This window comes from Heterodontus francisci, chromosome 18 (genome assembly GCF_036365525.1).
Source record: "Heterodontus francisci isolate sHetFra1 chromosome 18, sHetFra1.hap1, whole genome shotgun sequence".
In the NCBI taxonomy this organism is placed as follows: Eukaryota; Metazoa; Chordata; class Chondrichthyes; order Heterodontiformes; family Heterodontidae; genus Heterodontus; species Heterodontus francisci.
The window spans coordinates 6,252,839-6,272,587 of NC_090388.1; the positions used below are offsets into that span (position 1 = coordinate 6,252,839).

Genomic DNA, 19,749 nt, shown 5'->3' on the forward strand with positions numbered 1-19,749 from the left:
ATTCTATAACCTCCTCCAACCCTACAAACCCCTGATAACACACCTGTGAATCATTTTGGAACCTTTCACTATGTTAAAGTTGCCACAAAAATGCAAGTCGATGTTGGAATCTGGAACACACTTCCTGAAGGGGTGATAGAAGCAGGAGCCCTCACAACATTTAAGAAGTATTTAGATGAGCGCTTGAAACGCCATAGCATATGAGGCTACGGGCCAAGTGCTGGAAAATGGGATTAGAATAAATAGGCTTGATGGCTGATGCAGATATGATGGGCCAGATGGCCTGTTTCTGTGCTGTATAACTCTGACTCCATGACCCTATGGTCATGGAAAAAAGGAAAGAAGGTACCAGCCCTTCGCTTTGCAAGCTGGAACGTCAGAACTATGTGTCCTGGCCTGTCGGAAGACCTTACACAAATCAACGATTCTCGGAAGACCGCCATCATTAACAACGAGCTCAGTAGATTCAATGTGGACATTGCAGCACTTCAGGAGACTCGCCTCCCCGCGAGTGGCTCTCTAGCAGAGCAAGACTACACCTTCTTCTGGCAGGGTAGGGATCCTGAAGAACCAAGACAGCATGGAGTGGGCTTCGCCATCAGAAACTCCTTGCTCAGCATGATAGAGCCTCCCTCAAATGGCTCGGAACGCATACTGTCCATCCGACTGCTCACCACCTCTGGTCCAGTACACCTACTCAGCATCTATGCTCCAACACTCTGCTCCCCACCTGAAGCTAAAGACCAGTTCTATGAACAACTCCATGACATCATTAGCAGCATCCCCAACACCGAACACCTATTCCTGCTGGGGGACTTTAATGCCAGGGTTGGGGCCGACCATGACTCATGGCCCTCCTGCCTTGGGCGCTATGGCATTGGAAGGATGAATGAGAATGGACAGAGACTGCTTGAGTTGTGTACCTATCATAACCTCTGCATCACCAACTCGTTCTTTCACACTAAACCCTGTCACCAGGTTTCATGGAGGCACCCAAGATCACGTCGTTGGCACCAGCTAGACCTCATTGTCACAAGGCGAGCCTCTTTAAACAGTGTTCAAATCACACGCAGCTTCCACAGTGCGGACTGCGACACCGACCACTCCCTGGTGTGCAGCAAGGTTAGACTCAGACCAAAGAAGTTGCATCATTCCAAGCAGAAGGGCCACCCGCGCATCAACACGAGCAGAATTTCTCACCCACAGCTGTTACAAAAATTTCTAAATTCACTTGTAACAGCCCTTCAAAACACTCCCACAGGGGATGCTGAGACCAAGTGGGCCCACATCAGAGACGCCATCTAAGAGTCAGCTTTGACCACCTACGGCAAAAGTGCGAAGAGAAATGCAGACTGGTTTCAATCTCATAATGAAGAGCTGGAACCTGTCATAGCCGCTAAGCGCATTGCACTTTTGAACTACAAGAAAGCCTCCAGCGATTTAACATCCGCAGCACTTAAAGCAGCCAGAAGTACTGCACAAAGAACAGCTAGGCGTTGCGCAAACGACTACTGGCAACACCTATGCAGTCATATTCAGCTGGCCTCAGACACCGGAAACATCAGAGGAATGTATGATGGCATGAAGAGAGCTCTTGGGCCAACCATCAAGAAGATCGCCCCCCTCAAATCTAAATCGGGGGACATAATCACTGACCAACGCAAACAGATGGACCGCTGGGTTGAGCACTACCTAGAATGCTGTCACTGAGACTGCCCTCAATGCAGCCCAGCCTCTACCAGTCATGGATGAGCTGGGACATACAGCCAACCAAATCGGAACTCAGTGATGCCATTGATTCCCTAGCCAGCGGAAAAGCCCCTGGGAAGGACAGCATTACCCCTGAAATAATCAAGAGTGCCAAGCCTGCTATACTCTCAGCACTACATGAACTGCTATGCCTGTGCTGGGACGAGGGAGCAGTACCCCAGGACATGCGCGATGCCAACATCATCACCCTCTATAAAAACAAAGGTGACCGCGGTGACTGCAACAACTACCGTGGAATCTCCCTGCTCAGCATAGTGGGGAAAGTCTTTGCTCGAGTCGCTCTGAACAGGCTCCAGAAGCTGGCCGAGCGCGTCTACCCTGAGGCACAGTGTGGCTTTCGTGCAGAGAGATCGACTATTGACATGCTGTTCTCCCTTCGTCAGATACAGGAGAAATGCCGTGAACAACAGATGCCCCTCTACATTGCTTTCATTGATCTCACCAAAGCCTTTGACCTCGTCAGCAGACGTGGTCTCTTCAGACTACTAGAAAAGATCGGATGTCCACCAAAGCTACTAAGTATCATCACCTCATTCCATGACAATATGAAAGGCACAATTCAACATGGTGGCTCCTCATCAGAGCCCTTTCCTATCCTGAGTGGTGTGAAACAGGGCTGTGTTCTCGCACCCACACTTTTTGGGATTTTCTTCTCCCTGCTGCTTTCACATGCGTTCAAATCCTCTGAAGAAGGAATTTTCCTCCACACAAGATCAGGGGGCAGGTTGTTCAACCTTGCCCGTCTAAGAGCGAAGTCCAAAGTACGGAAAGTCCTCATCAGAGAACTCCTCTTTGCTGACGATGCTGCTTTAACATCTCACACTGAAGAATGCCTGCAGAGTCTCATCGACAGGTTTGCGTCTGCCTGCAATGAATTTGGCCTAACCATCAGCCTCAAGAAAACGAACATCATGGGGCAGGATGTCAGAAATGCTCCATCCATCAATATTGGCGACCACGCTCTGGAAGTGGTTCAAGAGTTCACCTACCTAGGCTCAACTATCACCAGTAACCTGTCTCTAGATGCAGAAATCAACAAGCGCATGGGTAAGGCTTCCACTGTTATGTCCAGACTGGCCAAGAGAGTGTGGGAAAATGGCGCACTGACACGGAACACAAAAGTCCGAGTGTATCAGGCCTGTGTCCTCAGTACCTTGCTCTACGGCAGCGAGGCCTGGACAACGTATGCCAGCCAAGAGCGACGTCTCAATTCATTCCATCTTCGCTGCCTTCGGAGAATACTTGGCATCAGGTGGCAGGACTATATCTCCAACACAGAAGTCCTTGAAGCGGCCAACACCCCCAGCTTATACACACTACTGAGTCAGCGGCGCTTGAGATGGCTTGGCCATGTGAGCCGCATGGAAGATAGCAGGATCCCCAAAGACACATTGTACAGCGAGCTCGCCACTGGTATCAGTTGTTGCAGCCACCGGCCGTCCAAGTCTCCGTTATAAAGACGTCTGCAAACGCGACATGAAATCGTGTGACATTGATCACAAGTCGTGGGAGTCAGTTGCCAGCATTCGCCAGAGCTGGCGGGCAGCCATAAAGACAGGGCTAAATTGTGGCGAGTCGAAGAGACTTAGTAGTTGGCAGGAAAAAAGACAGAGGCGCAAGGGGAGAGCCAACTGTGCAACAGCCCCAACAAACAAATTTCTCTGCAGCACCTGTGGAAGAGCCTGTCACTCTAGAATTGGCCTTTATAGCCACTCCAGGCGCTGCTTCACAAACCACTGACCACCTCCAGGCGCGTATCCATTGTCTCTCGAGATAAGGAGGCCCAAAAGAAATAACTCTGACTCCATGACCCTATGGTTAAAGAAAGAATTTGTATTTATATAGCACCTTTCACATTTTCAGGACATCCCAAAGTGTTTTACAGTCAATGAAGTACTTTTGAGAAGTTCTACTGTAATGTAAGAAACACGGCAGCCAATTTACACACAGCAAGCTCCTACGAACAGCAATGAAATAAACAATCAGATCATCTGTCTTTTAGGGGTTGGTTGGCCAGAACACCAGGGAGAACTTCTTTGCTCTTCTTCAAAATAGTGCTATGAAATCTTCTACATCCTCCTAAGAGGTCAGGTGGGGCCTTGGTTTGACAAAGATGACACCTCTGGCAGTGCAGCACTCCCTCAGTGCTACACTGGGATTGTCAGCCTAAATCATGTGCTCAAGTCTCTGGAGTAGTACTTGAACCTACAGTCCGATTGAGAGGCGAGAGTACTACCCACTGAAGGATGACGAACAGGGAAATGGGACATCAGCAGACTGCTCCAGTTAAGGAGATGAAGCCCACACAAACACAAAGGGCTGAATGGCCTCTTACAGTAATATCCTATGATAACCAGGTTGCATTTTAAATATTACGCTGTGACGGTAAAATAAACAAAAGCTGCAGCTTGTTTTGGGATTAGAAGTTCATGGACAGTCCAGAGTGGATGCAAGGAATACTGAGGAGTTTGCAAGGGCAGATGGGAAATGCGACATTGTCAGCAAATCAAACCAAACATAATTAAAGTTATAAAAGTTACATAACAGGGAGAGTGGAGAGGAGGAGATTGATGGGGTGAGTGATTAAGACAGGCTGCTGGTTAAACTGTGGCTAGTTAAGTCTACTGATTAAATTTAATCCAGCAGAGATTGTTTAAACCAGGAGGAGACTGGCTCCTTAAACAGAAAGATAGAAAAATGACCTCTTTTCAGAGGGACACAACTGATTAACGCTGCCATAAAAATATTTACATACACTTAGATAGCACCTTCAATGTAATAAAATGCCCCAAAGTGTTGCCTTGGTTAAAGATAATTTGGCTGGAGCTGGTTAAGGGTTAATCCAGCTGGAGCTGATTAAAGTTAGTCACACTGAGGCTGGTTAAGAGTTTACATCACCAGTAACTGCAATCAGGAGATAGTAGACACCGGATATTCGGGTGCTGTTAGTTTAGGGAGTCAGTACTCAGCCTGGGGAGTAGTGAGTTTCTGTTTGTCTGCGAAGAGTGAGGGTCTGGAGCCGGGGGTAAAGTTTCAGCTGCATCTGTGACTGTGCTCGGACAGCGAGAATTAGAGCCGCGGACCAGCAGTATTCCGAACCTGGGAGAGCAGCGTAGGATGAGCCAATAACCCCGAGAGAGAGAGAAGCTGCACTGGGACATGTCCTCCCCTGGGGTGAAGTGTGTGTGTTGGGTCGCTCCCTTCCTCCTGTTCCTACATCTCGCTCTGTCCCAGTCCCCTGCAGGTGAGTCTCTTATATTTACCCAGGTGGGTTCTGCAGGGTTTATTCTTTGCATTCTAATGTTCTGAGCTGTTTTTTTTTAATGTGACCACTGATTTTGAATAAAGATAAGTTGCGCTACATTTTATATTGAAAGGTTGTTGTATTGTTTAACGTGATGTTTTTAAAATAAACTTCACATTCCTGAACCTTGTCTCTCGCTCCTCTTATTGATAGCTTAGTTTTATAGTCAATAAATCCAATAAAGAATTCAGGAGAGACTCCTTTACCCAGAGAATAGAGCTTGTCACAAGTAGTAACCTTTTGTCATTCGCATAATTACAGATGTTGGCGTTCCTGTTCAACTTGGCAAAGGAGGTTGGATATAAGAAACACTTTATCTTCTGTTCTAATCTGTTTTTGAAATTAAAAGGCCTGAAGTATGTAAGCTAGCAAAACGTATGATGTCTAATAAAAGATCTCCTCCTAAATAGGATGCTACAGCAGAGGGACCTGGGGGTTATATATGCACAAATAGTTGAAGTTGGCAGGGCAGATTGAGAAAGTAGCTGATAAAACACACAAGATGCTGGACTTTATAAATAGAGGCATAGAGTATCAAAGCAAGGAAGGTATGGTTTGGCCTCAACTGGAGTATTATGTTCCATTCTGGGCACTGCACTTTAGGAAGGATGTGAAGACTTCAGAAAGGGTGCAGAAAAGATTTACAAGAATGGTTCCAGGGAGGAGCCTTCAGTTACAGGGATAGATTGGAGAAGTTGGGGCTGCTCTTAGAGTAGAGAAGGTTGAGAGGAGATTTGTTAGAGGTGCTCAAAGTTATAAGGTGTCTGGACAGAGCAGATAGAGAAACTCTTCCCATTGGCAGAAGAGCCAAGAACCCAGCGGATGCTGATTTAAGGTGATTGGCAAAAGAAACAATGGTGACATGAGGCAAATCCTTTTTTTTTTAAAGTAGTGAGTGGTTAGGATCTGTGTGCATGCTGGTCTTGAGTTCAGTATTGAGGGCATATTGTACTATTGGAAGTGTTCTTTAGGTCCGATTACAAACCAAGATCCTGCCTGTTTGGACATAAATCGCACGAGGCCATTCAGCCCATTGTCTGTGCTAACTCTTTACAAGAACTATCAGATAGTCCTGCTCCTTTCCCTACAGCCCTGACAATTTTCTTTTTCAATTATTTATCTAATTTCCCCTTTGAAAGTCACCATTGAATCTGTTTCCCTGATGCTTTCAAACAGTGCATTCCAGATCACAATTTGCAATTTCCCATTTTAAAAGAAATAAAAATTGTTTTTTTCTGCAGCTAGAACAAAAAACAGTGCAGCACAGGAACAGGCCATTTGGCCCTCTAAGCCTGCGCCGATCTTGATGCCTGTCTAAACTAAAACCTTCTGCACTTCCGGGGACCGTATCCCTCTATTCCCATCCTATTCATGTATTTGTCAAGATGCCTCTTAAACGACGCTATCGTACCTGCTTCCACCACCTCCCCCAGCAACAAGTTCCAGGCACTCACCACCCTCTGTGTAAAGAACTTGCCTCGCGCATCTCCTCAACTTTGCCCCTCCCACCTTAAACCTATGTCCCCTAGTAACTGACTCTTCCACCCTGGGGAAAAAGCTTCTGACTATCCACTCTGTCCATGCCGTTCATAACTTTGTAAACCTCTATCATGTCGCCCCTCCACCTCCGTCGTTCCAGTGAAAACAATCTGAGTTTTTCCAACCTCTCCTCATAGCCAATGCCCTCCAGACCAGGCAACATCCTGGTAATCCCCTTCTGTACTCTCTCCAAAGCCTCCACGTCCTTCTGGTAGTGTGGCGACCAGAATTGCACGCAATATTCTAAGTGTGGCCTAACTAAGGTTCTGTACAGCTGCAGCATAACTTGCCAATTTTTATACTCTATGCCCCGACCGATGAAGGCAAGCATGCCGTATGCCTTCTTGACTACATTATCCACCTGCGTTGCCACTTTCAGTGACCTGTGGACCTGTACGCCCAGATCTCTACCTGTCAATACTCCTAAGGGTTCTGCCATTTACTGTATACTTCCCACCTGTATTAGATCTTCCAAAATGCATTACCTCACATTTGTCTGGATGAAACTTCATCTGCCATTTCTCCGCCCAAGTCTCCAACTGATCTATATCCTGTTGTATCCTCTGACAATTCTCATCACTATCTGCAACTCCAGCAACCTTTGTCGTCCGCAAACTTACTAATCAGACCAGCTACATTTTCCTCCAAATCATTTATATATACTACAAAGAGCAAAGGTCCCAGCACTGATCCCTGCGGAACACCACTAGTCACATCCCTCCATTCAGAAAAGCACCCATCCACTACTACCCTCTGTCTTCTATGACAGAGCCAGTTCTGTATCCATCTTGCCAGCTCACCTCTGATCCCGTGTGACTTCACCTTTTGTACCAGTCTGCCATGAGGGAGCTTGTGAAAGACTTTACTGAAGTCCATATAAATAACATCCACTGCCCTTCCTTCATCAATCATCTTCGTCACTTCCTCAAAAAACTCAATCAAATTAGTGAGACACGACCTCCCCTTCACAAAACCATGCTGCCTCTTGCTGATAAGTTTTTAGTTTCCAAGTGGGAGTAAATCCTGTCCCGAAGCCAGTGATGTTTTTGAAGGGTCACTGTATGATTTCTGGTCTGGATGCAAAGAACCAAGTCCTATTGAAAAAGGTTGTGATGTCTGCACTAAGTTAAGTGTGTTTGGAGAATGCAAGACTAGGTTCAGGCATTTGAGGTATCACTAGAACTCCTGTCGTCTGTGTGTGTGTGTGTGTGTGTGTGTATATATATATATTTTTTTAAATCAATTCAGGGGTGAAGTGGGGAGGGAGGGGGAAAGAGAATATAAATCCATATAGTTGGTGTCACCAATTCAAATGATGCCTTTCCTTTCACCTCTTGTCCTGTTCTTGGTAAGAGTTCTTGGTATCTTGATCAGGTTGAAGCCATTGCATGTTGGCTTTTTTGATTTTTAAATCTTCTAGTTTATTTCCATTTAGTGAAATGGTACCTGGGTGATGGATTTGTTTTTATGTGGAGAATTTGGTGTTATCCTTGGAGCAGAGAAGATGAGAGACGATTTGTCAGATAAATGAGAAACTGTTTCCAGTGGCAGGGTTGGTAACCAGAGGAGACAAATTTCAGCTGATTAGGCACATGCTGTTAGTTGTTTTCCTATAGTTCTTTTTAGCATGGGAAATATCCCAAGGTATTTCAGAGCAATTATCATGGACACTGAGTGACCAATGGGGATATTGGGGGCGATGACCAAAAGCTTGGTGAAATGGGTTTTGAGGATGTCTTAAAGAAGGGTAATGAGGTGAAGTTCAGGGAGAGAATTCCAGAGCTTCGAGTCCAGGCATCTGAAGGTAACTTGAGAAAACATTTCGCAACTCTGAATTGTGATCTAGAATGCACTGTCTGAGGGGGCTGGAAGAATCACTTTCAAAATTGTATCATATTAGAATTAGAACATTACAGCGCAGTACAGGCCCTTCGGCCCTCGATGTTGCACCGACCTGTGAAACCATCTGACTTATACTATTCCATTTTCATCCATATGTCTATCCAATGACCACTTAAATGCCCTTAAAGTTGGCGAGTCTACTACTGTTGCAGGCAGGGCGTTCCACGCCTCTACTACTGAGTAAAGAAACTACCTCTGACATCTGTCCTATATCTATCACCCCTCAACTTAAAGCTATGTCCCCTCATGTTTGCCATCACCATCCGAGGAAAAGGACTCTCACTATCCACCCTATCTAACCCTCTGATTATCTTGTATGTCTCTATTAAGTCACCTCTCCTCCTCCTTCTCTCCAACGAAAACAACCTCAAGTCCCTCAGCCTTTCCTCATAAGACCTTCCCTCCATACCAGGCAACATCCTAGTAAATCTCCTCTGCACCCTTTCCATAGCTTCCACGTCCTTCCTATAATGCGGTGACCAGAACTGCACGCAATACTCCAGGTGCGGTCTCACCAGAGTTTTGTACAGCTGCAGCACAACTTCATGGCTCCGAAACTCGATCCCCCTACTAATAAAAGCTAACACACCATATGCCTTCTTAACAGCCCTATTAACCTGGGTAGCAACCTTCAGGGATTTATGCACCTGGACACCAAGATCTGTTCATCTACACTACCAAGAATCTTCCCATTAGCCCAGTAATCTGCATTCCTGTTACTCCTTCCAAAGTGAATCACCTCACACTTTTCCGCATTAAACTCCATTTGCCATCTCAGCCCAGCTCTGCAGCCTATCTATGTCCCTCTGTACCCTACAACATCCTTCGGCACTATCCACAACTCCACCGACCTTAGTGTCATCCGCAAATTTACGAACCCACCCTTCTACACCCTCTTCCAGGTCATTTATAAAAATGACAAACAGCAGTGGCCCCAAAACAGATCCTTGTGGTACACCACTAGTAACTAAACTCCAGGATGAACATTTGCCATCAACCACCACCCTCTGTCTTCTTTCAGCTAGCCAATTTCTGATCCAAAGCTCTAAATCACCTTCAACCCCATACTTCTGTATTTTCTGCAATAGCCTACCGTGGGGAACCTTATCAAACGCCTTACTGAAATCCATATACACCACATCCACTGCTTTACCCTCATCCACCTGTTTGGTCACCTTCTCAAAAAACTCTAAGGTTTGTGAGGCATGATCTACCCGTCACAAAACCGTGCTGACTATCGCTAATGAACTTATTCTTTTCAAGATGATTATAAATCCTATCTCTTATAACCTTTTCCAACATTTTACCCACAACCGAAGTAAGGCTCACAGGTCAATAATTACCAGGGCTGTCTCTACTCCCCTTCTTGAACAAGGGGACAACATTTGCTATCCTCCAGTCTTCCGGCACTATTCCTGTCGACAATGATGACATAAAGATCAAGGACAAAGGCTCTGCAATCTCCTCCCTAGCTTCCCAGAGAATCCTAGGATAAATCCCATCTGGCCCAGGGGACTTATCTATTTTCACACTTTCCAAAATTGATAACACCTCCTCCTTGTGAACCTCAATCCCATCTAGCCTAGTAGTCTGAATCTCAGTATTCTCCTCGACAACATTTTCTTTACTGTAAATACTGACACAAAATATTCATTTAACACTTCCCCTATCTCCTCTGATTCCACACACAACTTCTCACTACTATCTTTGATTGGCCCTAATCTAACTCTAGTCATTCTTTTATTCCTGATATACCTATAGAAAGCCTTAGGGTTTTCCCTGATCCTATCCGCCAATGACTTCTCGTGTCCTCTCCTTGCTCTTAGCTCTCCCTTTAGATCCTTCCTGGCTAGCTTGTAACTCTCAAGCGCCCTAACTGAGCCTTCACGTCTCATCCTAACATAAGCCGCCTTCTTCCTCTTGACAAGCGCTTCAACTTCTTTAGTAAACCACGGCTCCCTCGCCTGACAACTTCCTCCCTGCCTCACAGGTACATACTTATCAAGGAAACGCAGTAGCTGCTCCTTGAATAAGCTCCACATTTCGATTGTTTCCTTCCCCATCCTACGCATCCTAAATCTTGCCTAATCGCATCATAATTTCCTTTCCCTCATTCTTTTATAATTGTAATTTAACAGAAGTGTGAAGTGATATCAGCTTTCTGTCTGCACATTTCACCAGCCTGTCTGTCACTGTTCTCATTGTTTTGTCATCTGTTCACTTTGAAATTGTGTCCTGTATATCCAAGTCCAAGTCATTAACATATAATCACAATCACAGAATTGTTACAGTACAGAAGGAGGCCATCCGGCCCATGTCCACACTGGTGCTCAAAGAGCAACCCTCTCAGCTCCATTCCCCTGCCTTCTCCCCGTAACCCTGCACATTCTTCCTTTTCATTTAACTGTAATTCCCTTTTGAATGCCTCAATTGAACCTGCCTCCACCACGTTCTCAGGCAGCGCATTCCAGACCTTAAACTTTTTCACGCAGCGAGTGGTTTTCATATCACTTTTGCTTAACAAAAATATTTAAGTCTGTGCCCCCTCATTCTTGATCCTTTTGTGTGGGAACAGTTTCTGTCTACTCTGTCCAGACCCCTCATGATTTTGTATACCTCTATCAAATCAACCCTCAGCCTTCTCCAAGGACAACAGTCCTAACTTCTCCAATCTATCTTCATAACTGAAATTCCTCTTCCCTGGAGCCATTCTTGTGAATCTTTTCTGCACTTTCTCCAATGCCCTCATGTCTTTCCTTAAGTGCAGCACCTAGAATTGGACACAGTGCTCCAGCTGAGGCCAAACTAGTGTCTCATACAAGTTCACCAAAACTTCCTTGCTCTTGTATTCTATGCCCCTATTAATAAAGCCCAGGCTACTGTATGCTTTATTAACCGTGCTCTCAATCTGTTCTGCCACTTTCAGTGACTTATGCACATATACACCCAGGTCCCTTTGCTCCTGCACCTACTTTGGAATTGTGCCCTTTATTTCATGTTGTCTGTCCGTGCTTTCAAAATGAATCCCTTCACATTTCTCTGCATTGAACTTCATCTGCCACTTGTCTGTCCATTCCACAAATTTGTCTGTCCTCTTGATGTTCTACACTATTCTCACAGTTCACAATGCTTCCAAATTTTGCTTCACCTGCAAACTTTGAAATTGTTCCCTGTACACCAAGGTCTAGGTCATTAATATATATCGGGAAAAGCAAGGGTCCCAATGCTGACTCCTGGGGAGCTCCACTACAAGCCTTCCTCCAGCCCAAAAAACATGCATTAACCACAACTTTTGTTTCCTGTCTCACAGCCAATTTCGTATCCAAGTTGCTACTTTTATTCCATGAGCTACAAGTTTGCTCACAAGTCTGTTGTGTGGCACTGTATCAAACGCCTTTTGAAAGTTCATGTACACCTCATCAACCTTCTTCTCTTACCACCTCAAAATAAAAAAGTTAAACATGATTTTCTCAAGAAATCCATGTTGGTTTTCCTTAATTAACTCAAATTTGTCCATGTGACTATATTGATCTTGTCCCAAACTATTTTTTCTATAAGTTTTCCCATCACTGAAGTTAAACTGGCCTGTAGTTGCTGGGCTTATCTTTACTCCCTTTTTTGAACAGGGATGTGACACTTACAATTCTCCAGTCCTCTGGCACCACCCCCGAGTCTAAGGAAGACTGAAAAATGATGGTCATAAGCATGTTTAAAGATGTACATTTTTGGCTGCAAATGTGGAGTTGGTCACTCTACATCAAAGTGAAGGCTGGAAATGGATGGGAGGGTTACCAGATTCTCCTCTAACCCTTCAATTAAATTTTAATCCATTAAAGGTCACTTCCCTTTTTTTTGGTATAATTAGCATTTTTTTTCCTCCTTCCACACTGGAGAAAGTTAATCTCAGTGCAATGTGATCTAGCGGAGCCACCAGGAAAGACTGAACAGGCTCTGGCTCTTCTCAAAGAGAGGGCGACCTGATAGAGGTCTTTAAGATTATGAAAGGGTTTGAGAGGTAGATGCAGAGATGTTTTCACTTGTGGAGGTGACTAGAATGACATGCCATGAGATATGATGGTCATTAAATCCAGTAGGGAATTCAAGAGAAACTTCTTTGAGCAGAGAGTGGTGGGAATGTGGAACTCGCTATCACATGCAGTGGTTGAAGTGAATAGCAGAGGCATTTTGAGGGGCAGCTAGATAAATGCTGAATTAGAGAGGATGCTCATGTGGAATCTAGACTTGCTGGGCTGAGTGGTCTTTTTCTCTGCAGTAAAATTCTATAACCATGTAACTGATGTCTGGCGTTAAGCTGCAACTTTATCCAGTATAACCAGTTCCTATCCATTTGTACTTTAACACTTTGTAACTTGGTGATTTTTATATCTAGCTGAACACTGAACAAGCCTCAAGTATCAAGATTTTGATCACTTGAAGCAATGGCCTTGGTCATGGATTTTTGAGATTGTCCTTTTTTTTAGTTTTTTTTTTTGAAACCAGCTTTTGAATTTGGGGTATGCATGTACTTTGATCAATGACGGTTGAGAGAACTTTGAACATTTTGCTGTTTACAGGATCTTGCTGTGCACAGCTGACTGCATTTACACAGGCCTCTGTTTGATCTGGAAGACAGCTCCTCTGACAGTGCAGCACTCCCTCAATTCTAGACTGGAAGTCAGTTAAGATTTTGTACAGGAGTCTGTGCAGTCAGACTTAAACCCACAACCTTCTGACTTGGACGAGAGCGCTACCCGTGACTGACACTTGATGCTGCAATTACACTTAAAATGGAGTTTGAACCTGGAGGCTGAGTCTCGTTTGACTAGGAGGTGCCAATAACTTCTGGAGATGGTTAAGACATATTTTGTTTACTGTAAATGTAAAACTACTTCACACCAATGCTAAATTTGTAAAAGCACTGTGACCTGTATATAATGCATCCCATTGTGTAGGTTTCCCCAAACTGCATATGACATGGCATCATACGACTTGTGATATTTTGGCTGTAATTGGTCTAGATTACAAACAGCATTCCACAATCCTGAGACAAGGGTGTTTGCTTTGTATAAATCAAATTGAGATGTGAAGATGCCGTGAAGTTTGATCATGTGTAAATTTATCATGAGTTGATTACCTTAGTTTAGAATTCTCTCTCCTCGTGAATTCTGCCTCGAGGGCATGTCGATATGGCATTGATACTGAGCTGCTGTTCGTTGCTACCTGTTTATAAAGAAAATTCTGTACTCCTGGACTGACTATTCAAAATTTAACTTGAGGTTCAAGGATCACATTCTCTTCCCTCCCCCAACCAAAACATTAATTATTTGGCTATTTAAAAACCCAATACCTGGTCTAAATTTATGAATTCCATTGGCAAAATTGAACTTTTCCTTTTGGAACCAGGTCGATGCCCATTAAATGAACTTCTGTTCAACCTAGTTGGATAACTGGGTCAGTTTCTTTGGCCGTTTGACTGTTGAAATTGTGTAAAGTTACTTAACCAAATGTCAGACCTGATAACTCTGCTAATAACCTAACTGGGAGTGCCACAAGCTTACTGATGCAAAAGTGAAATACTGCAGATACTGGAAATCTGAAATCTATATACACAATGCTGGAAATACTTAGCAGGTCAGGCAGCATCTGTGGAGAGAGAAACTATTGACATTTCAGCTCTGACCTTTCATCAGTTCTGAAAGTTTATTAATGCTCTTGTTGAATGGGAGTGAAGGGAGGGTTTAACAATCTGGTAGCATCTGCAAATGCTCACTTTATCCCCCCACTTCATGTAATTTGTACCCTGATATAAAATCACTTTGAGATTTTAAAATCTCAAATTGGTGAGAGCTGCATTTACTGAGTGTCACCAGCTCAAGAATATTCAGTCAAAATAACAAAAGCAATACTAGAAATTGCTACAAGGTGCTAACTCCCATCAAGAGCCTCCTGAATGTCCAGTTAACAACTCTTGTGTGTGTTCTAATACTGCGAGGATGTCTGCAAGTTGTGAAGTAGTGATATGTCTACTGCAAATCACTATTTTAAGACATTATTGGACACTGTCCTCTTAGTAAACTCTTCAGGAGTGTTGCCATGTTGGATGTTGTAGGATATTTACATATCAAATATACTGCAATTTACTGGGGGGTGGGGAACAGCATTGTGGTAATGTTCCTGGACCAGTAATCCAGAGGTCCAACCTAATGCTTCAGACATGAGTTCGAATCCCACCATGGCAGTTAGGGGAATTTTAAATTCAGTTAAATCTGGATTAAAGATCTAATCTCAGTAATGGTGATCATGAAACTACTGGATTTGGTAAAACCCATCTGTTTCATTAATGTCCTTCAGGGAAAGAAATCTGCTGTCCTTACCTGGTCTGGCCTACATGTGACTCTTGATCCGTAGCAATGTGGTTGATTCTTAACTGCCCTCAGAAATGGCCTAGCAAGCCACTCCATTCTAGGTCAATTGGGGATGGGCAATAAATGTTGGCCTTGTCAGCAACACTCATCCCAAGCGCACAAAAATTGTAATTTTTTTTTTAAAACTCAGTGGTTCCTTTTGCGTTATTCAGGATTTGTTTTCAAAATGTAACCATTAAATGGGCCCAAAATTTTACCAAGCTTTAGCAAGGAGTTTTATGCTTCCATCTCCCTATACTGCTATTCTTGGATGACACCATGGGAGAGTAGACAGGGCTTCTAGAAGGACAGACTTACACTTGTATAGCACCTCTCAATGACTGGGCATCTCAAAATGCTTTACAGCCAATGAAGCACTTTTTGAAGTGTCACTAATGCAGGAAATGTGACAGCCAATTGTGCTTAGCAAGCTCCCACAAAGTGATAATGACCAGATAAGCTGTTTTTGAGAGGTTGGGTTGAGGGATAAATATTGGCCAGGACACACAACTCTCCTGCTCTTTGAAATAGTGCATGGTATCTTTTATGTCCACCTGAGGACTGACAGGGCCATGGTTTAACATCTCGTCCAAAAGATAGCACCTCTGACAATGCAGCACTTCCTCAGTACTGCACTCGAGTGTCAGCCTAGATTGTTGTGCTCAAGTCCTGGAGTGGGAGTTGAGCCCACAAACTTGTGATTCAGAGGCAAGAGTGCTACCCACTGAGTCACTGCTGACACTTTCTGTTTAATGTCACATCCAAAAAACTGCACCTCTGAAGTATCTGCCCTGGTTGTGCTCAATTCTCTAAACGTGGCTCTGAAACCACAGCTGCCTTTCCCCACCTACAGTGAGACTGTTAGCTTGAGCCAAGCCTAACGCTATCTCTGGTTTTTGAAATTCAAATAATTGAGTCCAGTAAACACTGCTTAAACTTCACCTTTTTTTTGTTTTATAATGAATGTGATAATTTAATAAAGATGATTGTGTCTAGGTGTATCAATGAGTGGACTATTTAATGAAGAATTTGGATCCTGCAATGTCTACCAAGGACTCTGTATAATCATTGATCTCCTGTGTTGTAAGAGTGTTTCAGCCCATTGTGTACTGGTTCTTTGAAAGCTGTCCAAGTAGTCCCACTCCTCTGCTCTTTCCCCATGGCTCTGCAAATGTTTCTTTTTTTCAAGTATTTATCCAATTACTTTCTGAAAGTTTCTATCGAATCTGCTTCTACTGTCCTTTTAGGCAGCACATTCCAATTTTTGTACTGCCACTGGTTCTTTTCACCAATTACTGAAAGTACCTGATGGTAAAACACACAGGAAATATTGACCCTGAAGTGCCAAGATTTGTGAAGTATGCTCTGAGCAAGATTTTTTTTTTTTTTTTTAGATGCACCACTTGCACCTTCAGAATCCAAAACAAGTGGGTATAACCTTTTATAATTTAGACCTAGGCTGTACATTGGGTGACGTCCAAACCCTGCCCCCAGTAAAAAGGAGCATGGATATTAAGGTCATGAAATTTCAAACTGGAATTAGTGGGTTTTTTTTGGTTGGGAAAGGGTATTGGAACAAAGGCAGGTAAATGGAATTGAGATAGAGCAGCCATGATCTAATTAAATAGCAGACCAGTCAAGGCTGAATGGCCTCCTTCTATTCCTACATTCATGCTAGTTACTGAATTTTTGAAATTCATTGTAACTTTCAGTACTAGTGATTTTTTTTTTCTGATTGACATTTAGTGTTTGCAACCTAATAGTTTCAAAATTGCTGTGTATTTGTGGTGCAGAACTTTTTTTTTTAAAGTGACATTCAGGTCTTCAATCTCCATAGTCTTGCAGGGGAATCTTGTAGGTAATGGGAAGGAGAAAAAGTGTGCATTTATATAGCACCTTCAATATCCACAAGATATACCAGAGTGCATTGCAACCAATGAAGCACTTTGGAAGTAGTCATTTAATAGTACAGAAATTGAGAATTGCTGAAAATAGAGACATTGTCTAAGCTTTTTGTCTTGCACTCATCAGGACAATCTGCAAGAATAACCAATGTAAGGGAAAACATCTTGAACTGCATGACAAGAGTGCTGATTGGTTGGCAACTGAACTCTAGTAGAGGCGTTGCCATGTAGAATGCACCAGCTTACGGTGATGGACTGCTGTTAACCTGTTAAGTGTGATTGAAGGATAAATGATGGCCAGGACACAGACCCATCCTGCTGATCTTGTAGTGTGAAGGGAACCAACTGAGAAGGGTAGATGTGACCTTGGTGCAAGTTCAACCCTCGTTAACTGTAAAGTTAGATTGGCTTTCGATGGATTCTTTATCTCAATAAAATTACACAGCTCTTACTGTTAAAGCACCTGATCTAATTTACCAATATCTGATTTGCACAATGCATTAATCTTTCAAACTTTGTTTTTATTTGAGCTTGTAGAATTTATGGATAGATTGTTGCAGTGTGAGCCTTAATATTGAGATTGGAAATTGAAAAAGTTTAAAATCCATTTCAGTAGTGAATTTTAGACAAACAGCACTCATACTTATCCCAAATTGAATTAAGGGCCAGGTTTGTGATCCATTGCTTCACTCATGGTTGTTTCACTGTTCCATATTACAACTAATCACAAGTCACTGGTCTACAATGCAAATTATTTTGCAGCTTGAAACCTAAACTCGACCAGGTTGAACTTTTGGTTCCTCACCGGTAATTGGTGAAGCTAGTCTGTTTCAAGGAGATGGTTCCACTATGCAGAGCAATCCATAATTTCCACTTGGGGAAAGTGGAAAATTTAAAACTTTTTTTTAACCTTTTTCAGATTGAAGATGCAGTGAAGTAGGAAGTTATGCTGTTTTGTTGTACATTCTGGGAGTGATTCATGTGATACTGATTCAAAAAAGTACTTCCATTTTAAACTTCAGGGAAAGGGCGGCACAGTGGCGCAGTGGTTAGCACCGCAGCCTCACAGCTCCAGGGACCCAGGTTCGATTCTGGGTCCTGCCTGTGTGGAGTTTGCAAGTTCTCCCTGTGTCTGTGTGGGTTTTCTCCGGGTGCTCCAGTTTCCTCCCACATACCAAAGACTTGCAGGTTGATAGGTGAATTGGCCATTATAAATTGCCCCTAGTATAGGTAGGTGGTAGGGAAATATAGGGACAGGTGGGGATGTGGTAGGAATATGGGATTAGTGTAGGATTAGTATAAATGGGTGGTTGATGGTTGGCACAGACTCAGTGGGCCGAAGGGCCTGTTTCAGTGCTGTATCTCTAATCTACTACAGTTTTACAGTAGGCATTAAGAGGCAAAACACCAGTGATATAATCTGATCATGATTTCACTTATTTGGACACTTTCTATTCCTGATTCCATACTTTGATAACTTCTGAAAACAGAATTAAAATTTGTTCTTGCAATTCCTGCTCTTCCAATAGTTTCTCTTGGCACCAACCTGCTGAATCCTTCTTTTTAAAAAGGATTATAGCCCTAGAATCTCCAGGAATGGAAGCTTTATTTACTGGACACTGCAAGTAGGTGAAAAGCATAAGGATAACTTTTGAATGTTTTCACAAATATTGGAGCTGGTTAGATGATTCTGCAGAAGACAATGAATCTGTTTTCCAATTGTCCTTGAAGACAGAGCCACAATGGTGTGTGGGGGCAGGGCAATTAGAGGCAGGAGATGATGGGGCGAAACTTCTAGGAATACATTCAACTAGAGTTGGCAACCCTAGCCCCTTATCTCAAATTGAAGTTGCTTTCTTTGTTTTTTTACAAATGTCTTCAAGTATGATTGCTCATTATACAGAGCAACACTTGACATTTCGAGGCATCTTTTATAAATCTGACAGGATAGTCACCATGCAGAAGGAAACTTGTGCTTGGTGGGGGGTGGGGGGAGGGGGGCGGTGTGCAGGGAAAGCTGGTAGCAGTATCACTGAACAAGTGAAGCATTCAAAGATTTTTGACTTGTACTGTGCCTTTTGCAACCTCTGCCTGTAAAGCACTGCCTTTCAAAAGTACTTCATTGTTCCAGTCATTGTTGTGATGTAGGAAACATGGTCAATTAGCACACAGCAATGTGACCATTTAATCTAATCTTGTGATAGTGATTAAAAAGTAAGTGTTGACCAGACCATCTGCCATAATTAAATTGTGAAATTCTAGTGTTGGTTGAAGTACAGAATCAAGGCTGAGACTCTAGTTTGGTCAAGCCCTGTCTTGCCCTTTCAAATGGTTAAAATATCATACCACTTGCACAAGTTCTCCCTGGTGTCCTGGCCAATATTTATCCCTCAGCCAACACCATTAAAACAGATTATCTAATTAATTATCTCATCTGTGGGAGCTTGTATTTCTACGTTTACTATGACTTCAATTCAAAAGGATTTCATTGGCTGTGGCTGTAAAGTAATGGTATGTCCTGAGGTGGCGAAAGATGCGAACTAAATATCTGTCTGTATCGCAAGTTATAGCTATAGTGTAATTCTCCCCCCTTGTGCAGGTCGAATTGAATTTAAACTTGGAAGATTTCAAGAAATAGTATTATTCGCGAACAAGTCACTTGATGCCTTTTTGTGGAACATTCCTGCGAACGTAACATTCATCATCATTCAAGTGCACACCAAATATGTTAATGCAACTCTATCTTTTAAGGTATGTGATCAGTTTAGATAACCACTGAAAATGCAACTTTCAATTGCATTCAAACTTGTTCTGTAGCTTGGATTACTAGTTTAATATGTCTTAATCGCCACCTCTTTTCTATACCTTCTCCCTGCACGTTCTGGTTGCCATTTCAACGCCCCCCACCCCCTGCCACTGGGCTCTG

General features: G+C 43.3%; 1 protein-coding gene across 1 annotated transcript in view; it reads left to right on the top strand.

The window, feature by feature from the left end:
* The first annotated feature begins 3,926 nt into the window (after positions 1-3,926).
* tm7sf3 (transmembrane 7 superfamily member 3) overlaps positions 3,927-19,749 on the top strand; it is a 43,246-nt gene continuing 27,423 nt past the window's right edge. The window contains exons 1-2 of the mRNA XM_068050168.1: positions 3,927-5,014; positions 19,423-19,574. Of these exons, the coding sequence (XP_067906269.1) occupies positions 4,930-5,014; positions 19,423-19,574 (237 nt within the window). The 5' untranslated portion in view covers positions 3,927-4,929. The remainder of the gene's footprint in view (positions 5,015-19,422; positions 19,575-19,749) is intronic.